The sequence below is a fragment of the Anas platyrhynchos genome, chromosome 26, assembly GCF_047663525.1.
Source record: "Anas platyrhynchos isolate ZD024472 breed Pekin duck chromosome 26, IASCAAS_PekinDuck_T2T, whole genome shotgun sequence".
Classification (NCBI taxonomy): Eukaryota; Metazoa; Chordata; class Aves; order Anseriformes; family Anatidae; genus Anas; species Anas platyrhynchos.
Window position 1 is genome coordinate 5,312,151 of NC_092612.1, and position 8,264 is coordinate 5,320,414.

Consider the following 8,264-nt stretch of genomic DNA (forward strand, 5'->3'; position numbering starts at 1 on the left):
GCAGTTCTGATGCTCTTGAGTATGATTAAAATCATCTGCTTCCTAGTCTCAGTAAAATCTTTCTTTCTCTTTCTCTTTTGTGCAAACTGAAGTATTCATAGAGGACTTACATGATGATCAGGATGCTTGTTGTATCCATAGAGTATGCTACTTATATTTAAATGGTGGTTATAGTTTGCCCCATATTCTTTTCTCACAGTCGCAAGTGATATATGAGCAGTATCAGTAGTTAGAATTCTGAGTGAAGAGAAGAACAGTTGTCTGAAGGTAGATACAAGAAAACTTGTGAAGGTTTTAGAGAGATGTTCGTGTAGTTTGTCTTCAGGAACGTCTGGATACCTTTCACAGAGCTTTTCTGTACAGTTGTAGCAGAGGGACAGAATGACAATTTCACGAAATCTTTATTCTTCCAACAATGCTAGTTACACAGTTAAAATTTAGCCTAAGTAGATTGTATGAAATAAAGCAAAGGAGTGTATTAAATGTATTAAAATGAGGATCATGCACAGATCATTAAATATTTTCTTTCTCCTATGATCCATTTAGTTAGAATTATAAAATAGAGTGATTTTGTATGTGAAAATCTCTTCCCAAGGCTTTCATAAACATTTGTTTAAGCACAAAATAAAGCATGTGCGTATTACTAATGTACTCGTATATTTTAGTCTATTGGTATTGTGGTTTAGAAAATCATAGACTTGAAAACTGAAATAACTGATGTTGTGGATGTGTTACAGTTACTACGGATTTCAAAAGTTTACGACCCCTTAACTATTCTTATGGACTGGATCTCAGACCAACACCTTAGCAAAATAGAAATACAAGAAGAGAGAGAGGGCAGTGAGAAACCTCAGTGTGCTAAAGAAAACTACACTCTAGAAAATTGTATGAAGGTAAAGGCATTTGAATTTGTTTAGGTTGAAATGTTAAGATTCTTTGTATTATTTCTGAGTGTAACAGGTCTGCCTGTTTTACACACGCTTTGAATACATGAATTAAAAGAAAACAGCAGTTAATCCATCAGTATTAATTCCAACAGTGAGATGTAATAGATAATTTTTCATACAGATATTTATACAGATCATTTTTAAGGAAATGTGTAGTGTGCAGTCTGACCTTGAGATTCCACCTGTCTTTCTATTTTAAGTCACTTTTCTCAGCTGATAATTTATCTCGTGTTTTATCTGTAATACTGTATGTAATTCCTTTTTCCTAAGGAGATACACACGTCTAATTTAAAGTATTTTAGTGCTGATACTAGGTATTAAAAGTTCAAGTTATGTCTTATAAAAGATGATACCGTGCTATACTTGTAACGCTTTTTTGGGATACCGAGGCTTGGAAATCAGTGAAGCGTTCAGGAAATCTGCTTTTTCTGTTTGTTTGTTTGTTTGTTTGTTTAATTATTATTCTATCTAAAATTTGTAGCCCTTGGTATTAGACTTCAGAGCTTGAGCTCACACAATGTCTTTCCACTTTTTGTGTAAACCTGTGTAAAATGTAAATTCAGTATATAATTCTGTTACCTGTACCAGATCTGCCCAGTGAGTATTTGTACATGTAGTCTGTTAAACTCCGGGAATACGTTGATTTTAGTTTGGTTTAGTTTTGCTTAGTTTGCTTTTTACTTGTGGTTAGCTTGTACTGTAAGTTCGTATACTGCACATAACTTTGCCATTCTGTATTTTTACAGCTTTTGCCTATGGTCACTGGACAGCTCCAGTGGATGCCATTTGTGGATCCTAAACTACATATGTCTGTGATTCAATTTATCTACTGGTCTCTAAGGCAGATAGACACTGGTAGTCAGGTAAATTCCCAAGAGATATTTTGCATTATAAATGAGTATGGAAAGTAGATATTTTCAGGGAGTATATATAAAAGAAACTTTGCTGTCTTTGCAAAGCATAAATGCCTACCACAGATACATAGCAAATGAAAAACTAATTCTCACCAAATTAACTTTCTCACATTCGTTGTAATATTTTGCACCGTGTCTGTAAACATATTTTTGCACACATATGTGATCTTTGTTGCAGTAGTGTGTAGCATCTCAGAAATGGTATTTTCCATATGTGCTTACAAAACGTGTGAACTAGGAAAAGAAATATATTTTTGTTCGCTTTATGCATGAGATTTGTTGAAATTGATGGCAACGTGTGGCAAAGTAGCAAAGGTATTTTGATTTCTTTGTTCTCTACTCAGTGTCTAACTGAATAGAACTAAGCTGGTGGTTCCAGTGCTAATGAGAACGTATTTTAAATGAGCATGCTATTAAGTTTGATTCTGAAGTAATATTTCTGCACCGGTTTTTGAAAAGTCCAATACATCTTACCTGTACAGTATTCTTAAGGGTCATGTTTAGACCTTAGTTCTGTAAATGCTTTTGTAGGACCTAGCTTCAGGCATCTTCACAAAAGAGGGTAGTGTAGTAGGCAGCACTGATTAAAGCTGAGTTTGAACTGACTTTATTCTGGAACCAGAGGCAAATTAAATAATGTCAGCATATCAGGGGCCCTGACTACCTTGTTTCTTTGTGAAGTGTGTGTTGACTAGGCCCTGTGCTAATGTTGTTCAACTGCTTGTGGAACGCAAAGTAGTATCCCATGTACAGACTATATTGCAATACACGGTCACGACATCTGCTATTTAATATTTAATCCTTAGGGGAACATACGTACTTAGCAGACAGGATTTTCATGTATTTTAATGTTTACGCTAAATGTGCACGTTGTTTGAAACAGGATGCAAGCATGACAGCAACAATGGAGAGACTTGCAGAAATTATTCTCAAAGGCGCAGTACAAAAGGGAAGCATGCAAAAATGGACTAAAAAGTCTACACGGAGTAAACCAAAAGCTGCACATTTCTTTAAAAGCTCCTCTATGCCTTTGAGGTTTCTGTCAACTTTAGTTGTGCTTAGAACAGCAAAACGAAGTAAGTTCTGGTTTTTATTATGTCTTTTTTAAATTATCTTTTTCTTTTTCTTTTTTTTTTTTTTTTAAATCTTATTTTCAGGTATGTGCCCAGACAAAAAAACAAATGTACAAAATGCAGCAGTTCAATGATACTGTAGCATCTGTAATGCTTTAGTAGTAAAGGATGTTTTATTTGAATTTTACCACCTGATGAAGCATAATATAGGGAAGCAAGTATGAACCTTGCTATTATTCATGTCATAATTTGTGTGGTCATTTTAATATGCTTTATTTATGTCAGTGAGATCAACGTATTTTGTGACAAAGGGGAAAAGAGATGTTGGTAATTCTCTCAAGCAATCACCGTAGCAGTGATTTGTTTGTCAAGATCTGCACTGCATATAATGGTACAGCTAATTGCTCCTCAGTAAACTGAAATCAGTAGCAAATTCAGAACAGTTCTAGAATTTCATTGCTTTGTCAAAGTTTAATGTAAAGCTCATACTCTATCTAGCTCTTACCTCTCTGCTGTCTCCCCTTTTCTCCTACCAAGTCTGTCACTGCAAGTGGCTACCCATAAACATTATCAGCATTGAAGAATGCTACCATATGCTGATGCAGTATAGTAATGTATTTTGTTAACAGGCAAAAGCAAACGAGGTCGTACTTGTCTGGAGATATCGCAGTTCTTAGTGACTTTTGCTTCAGTTCATGAGAGTTACTCCACTTGTGCAATTTCCAGGATGCCGTAGTATCTCTTCTCAGCAGCAGTTTCTTTAAAAACAAACAGGGCCTGAAAAGACAAAAAACGTTTTCTTTGAAGTGATGACAAAAATACTGACCTGTGCAGTATTTATACTGGTAGTACTTAGAATAAGTAGGATTTAAACATTCTGGAAGACCACCCTGTCACCATTAATAAACAAATACAGTATTTCAGCTGTTGGAGGGAAGAATCAGTGTATTTTCAATTTCAGTATCATATAGTTTCAGTCAGAATATTTTGGTGAAGCATGATTACCCTGAAATTGAAACTCACATTTCTAGAAATGTTTGATGAAAATGATGCAAATGAATTACAATACAAAAAAAGTACTTATTGCAGAGATTAACTATAAGCAGATGAAAGCTGTTGATCGGAATGAATCAGTTTAGCTTCTCATGGTCGGTTTTTACTGCGAGCCTATAGAACATGGAAAAAAATTACCTGTTAAATTTATGTTGAAACTTACTGTGTTTGAATTTTCATCACTGACCACATGTCTAATGATCTAGCGATGACAAAGCAGCACGTTCAGTTTAAACATATATATCCTGTTCCCTTCAAGATGCTAATATCCAGCAGATGGCACTGTAATTAAACTTTTGCTATGTGATAAATTTTTCCCTTACTCTTAATTTTCTGTGCTCCAGATGATCAATGCTATTCCAAGATATTGAGGAAGATTTGACATCATGAAATTAAGAAAACTGAATTGATTCACTTAATCTAAATTCTCTGAATAATTTAGTGTTCTCCAAAATGGATGCATATATAACGTGGATGCATATATAACTTAAACTACAGCTTTTTATGGAAAGGAATGTGAATAGTTGCTGTCATGACAGTAATTGCAGTTATTCAGATGAATGAGCCTTTTACTCCTTTATTAGAGGCTTCCCAGATGTTGAAACCAATATAGTCCCAAACTATGCAGCTTGTGATTTCTTTTCTCTCTTAAGGAAGCGATTAGAAAGGTGTTATATTTGCAAATATATTTTGCTCAATTTGTGAGTTGTAACTTGTCTTTTTTTCCACTCACAACAATTTTTGTAAGGAATAAAAATAGGCAGAAGATGCATTTAAACAAATAAGTAAATTAATATTTTCAGCCATTTAATTTTTTTTTTTTAATTAGTATATATCTGCAACAGTAACTCTTAGGATAAATATTCATGTATTTGTGATCATCTAATGGAACTGTGATTACATAATTTTTATTCCCTGTTTTCTGTTATCTTTCAGTGAATTACCTGACTCAGGCATTTCGTTCCCTTTGCGTGGACTTGAAGACAGATGAAGGAAAGATCTTATTTTTGCAATACCGATGTGTGCCTATCATACTAAGCCACTTAACTATATCCAAAAAATGTCTCCTTTTTATTGCACTTAATGCATTAGTTGAGATGGCCATGAACAACGATAAAAGTGAGTAATTGAAAAAAATACATACAAAGTTATGATGAAAGTAGGTGAGGTAAGCATAAATACCAAATCAAAAAGAACGTGCTGCTTCTCTATAAATAACCTGATCTAGCATTAGCATTCATTTGTGTCATTTAAATTCATTAGAGATATAAAGTATGTTTCTGAATTGTCCGTCTCTTCTCACTGTCAGCATCCAAGCTTTACATCTTGTCCTGGTTGCTTTCTTAGTGGTGTGATTTTTTTTGATGTTTAGTTTAGCTTTTCTGTTTATTCCACTGGTTTACCTTGCTGATGTTTTGCCAATGAGTAATTTTCTTTTGAAGTAAGGCTGTGCCAGGGCAGCCATTTCATGAAATCCTGTTAGCAGGTGGAGATAAAATAAATAAATAAATAAATAAACTTTTATCTTTTTTTACCCCCCTAATGTGAACAGCTCACCCGTAGCCATTTTTCACTTTAAAGTAATTGGAAATGGCACATCTGTAAGGGATGGTTATGTTTCAATGAGTTGTACTGTGGTGTGGTCCTATAAAAGGGTTAATAGTCTCCTTCACAGTGGTTTTCCAGGTGACACAGGCAAAGAATCAGTTGATAACAATCTGGATGAACACACAAGTAGTGAGCCATTCCAGTGTCATGTGGAACAATCCTTGTTAATTTTCTTAAAATAAAAAGTATTCATTGTTTTTTGGAACAGAAAAGGGAAGGAGAAGGGACTGCTGCTATTTGTGAAATGTATATTGTTGGCTTGGGGTATTTTGTTACCATGTACTATAGGGGCAAAAACAGAAAGCGTGTTTGACTTGGGATGGAACAACGTTGAGTTAGAAGGCATTTTGTAGTGAGATAAGTGGCAGAAAGATTTACCTGATGTTGTTTTCATCCTTTCAGACCATGTGGTTAGTTTATCTATTTGTTTTTTTTACACTAAAGTATTTCTAATCATCATAATTTTGATCGGTATAGTAACTGGGAAAGAAAAACCTAAGCAGGGTTGATGGTATCTGACATTACTTTGAAGAAAAATTCCACTAACAGTACATGTTCTGTTATCTAGTAGTAGTCATTTCGATCTGCTGGATGCCTAGATTTGGAAGAATAATGGAGATAAATTGTGACAAGTTCACATTTTGCCATGTTGCTTGTAACCTTGTTGCATGTCAAATGTAACCGTTCAGGTATTGGTACCATCTGTTTCCTATCTATACGTAGTATCTTAATGACAAATTAGAATTAATAGTCTTATTGCTGTTCATCTTTATTGGCACGCAGCTTTTCATGTACCCCATCCCTGTTTGGTTCAGGTGTTTCACATCCAGAATCCTGTCAGTCTGTCTTGTTATAAAGGTAGTTCCTGGCCTCCAAGGTGTAGGTTTTTGTTCTGGTCTTTTCTGATGTTTGTAAACTTCTGTTCAGTCCAACTTACTTCTGTGACATAAGGAATCCTGTTCTATTTTTAACCTTTTTTATTGCTTTTTTTTGTGTGTGTATGTTTGTGATGGTCATTTAAGAATGAGGGTGGCCTCCCGTACATCCTGTGTCATAGCTGCGTGAAGGTCTTGCACATCTAGGAAGCTGAAGAACAATTGATACCATCCTGAGGTCAACATGTACTGGGTGATGGGCTGGACCTGTCCTTGGGCTCTCTTAACTCGGGGTCACCCACGAAGGCATCCACACTCGAGGGGCCTTGCACTGACTGTTACCTCGCCTGCCCTCCGTTGTGCTATAACCACTGGCTCTTACCAGGCCCAGCTGTTGACGACGAGAATCAGTTAAACTCAGCAAATGGTTCCAATCTTGCCAGTGACTGTGTAAGAGACAGCAGCTCATCAGCAAGCTGTTCAGTGTAGTTACTGGTTCTTTTTCTGTGGTCCTTATGTAACTTTTCCACGAGCTAACTCTCCATCACTCTGTTGGGTTGGTCCGCTCTCCTGGCAGATCCACATGCAATTAGAAACGAGGCAAAACCGTAATGGTTAATTTGTTAAAACATGAACTTCAAGCTGGTGTTCCTGACAGTCTTCATTTTCTGAGGTGACAGAGCTTTAGCTATAAAACAGAAATTTCTGAATGACAATAGCTGGTGAGACTTGATGCTGTGAGTGACTGATCACTTTGAGGGTAAATTTCAGATGAGTTCTGTCAACAGTGATAAATTGCTCATTGTTCATTACAGTCTACCAATGAAGTTAAGTTAATGTAACTACCAAATGCTGCAATTTTTTATGGCTCCTATGGGAGGCTTTTGCAGATTATTTAAAATTGTGTCAAATCCTGACCGGATAGATTCCAAGTTAGTTTTTCTACAGTAGTTAATAAAAACAAAATCTGTGCAGAGATGATGCAGAAAAATATGTAAAAATACACAGTTTTTATTCTTCTAGTTCATCAGATAGACAGGCATTTAAATTATATGCTTATTTTGTACATTTGTGATGATTTAAAATCTATTCTGCAAAAGCTTATTTGAAATGAATATATAAAATGAATAGATAAACAATGTAGGAAAAATCTCTTTAAATGCATGTCTTTATCAGTTTGCTTTCATGTGATTGAACTTTGTGAAACTTGAGGTATTATTTCCACTTTGGCTCTTCTGCTTTATGGTAAAATTCCCTCAGCGTATTTTTTATATTGTTTTATAAACCTCACAGTTAAAACATTTTACAGTGTATCTGTATGTATATGTGTGTGTATATATATTAATAAAGTTTTCTTCAGATACCTTAAGACCGGTATTTTTAATAATAAAATAATACAGTATTATTGAGACCAGTAAGAACAAGCCAGCAAAGAAATGCCCAAGTAAGCAGAATATGGTATTTGTTTACACCTACAAAAAGGAATTTAAGGCATTTTTAGATATTTATAGGAATAAATTGTAGGACCTCCTTCTTCTACAGTAAAAGTAGAATAATATTACAATAACTATTAATTTAATGGCATATTCTAAGTAACTATATCCTGGGGCATACCAAGTGTGTTTATACGCTAAGGGCAGAGTGCAGTGAATAGTGACTTGTTTTGTTGGATTCCTAACAAATGTGTTCAGTTCTGTGACCTATTAAATCGGTACTTATGTTCTTTATGGTGTTGCTCTAAATCAGTCTGTACTATTAGAATCAAGAGTGAAATAACACAAGGGAACAGATTTT

At 35.0% G+C, this 8,264-nt stretch overlaps 1 protein-coding gene across 2 annotated transcripts; it reads left to right on the top strand.

Moving 5' to 3' along the window:
- On the top strand, positions 1-7,839 carry LOC139999592 (coiled-coil domain-containing protein 138-like). Of its 2 annotated transcripts, XM_072028218.1 has the most exons (5): positions 1-893; positions 1,694-1,810; positions 2,745-2,937; positions 4,924-5,106; positions 6,618-7,839. In XM_072028218.1, exons 1-5 carry the CDS (start codon positions 780-782, stop codon positions 6,620-6,622), a joined length of 612 nt encoding a protein of 203 aa, XP_071884319.1. In that variant the 5' UTR covers positions 1-779; the 3' UTR covers positions 6,623-7,839. The 2 variants fall into 2 exon arrangements, with proteins under 2 accessions (XP_071884319.1, XP_071884318.1); XM_072028217.1 differs by having other exon boundaries at positions 5-893; positions 4,924-7,839.
- Positions 7,840-8,264: the final 425 nt, after the last annotated feature.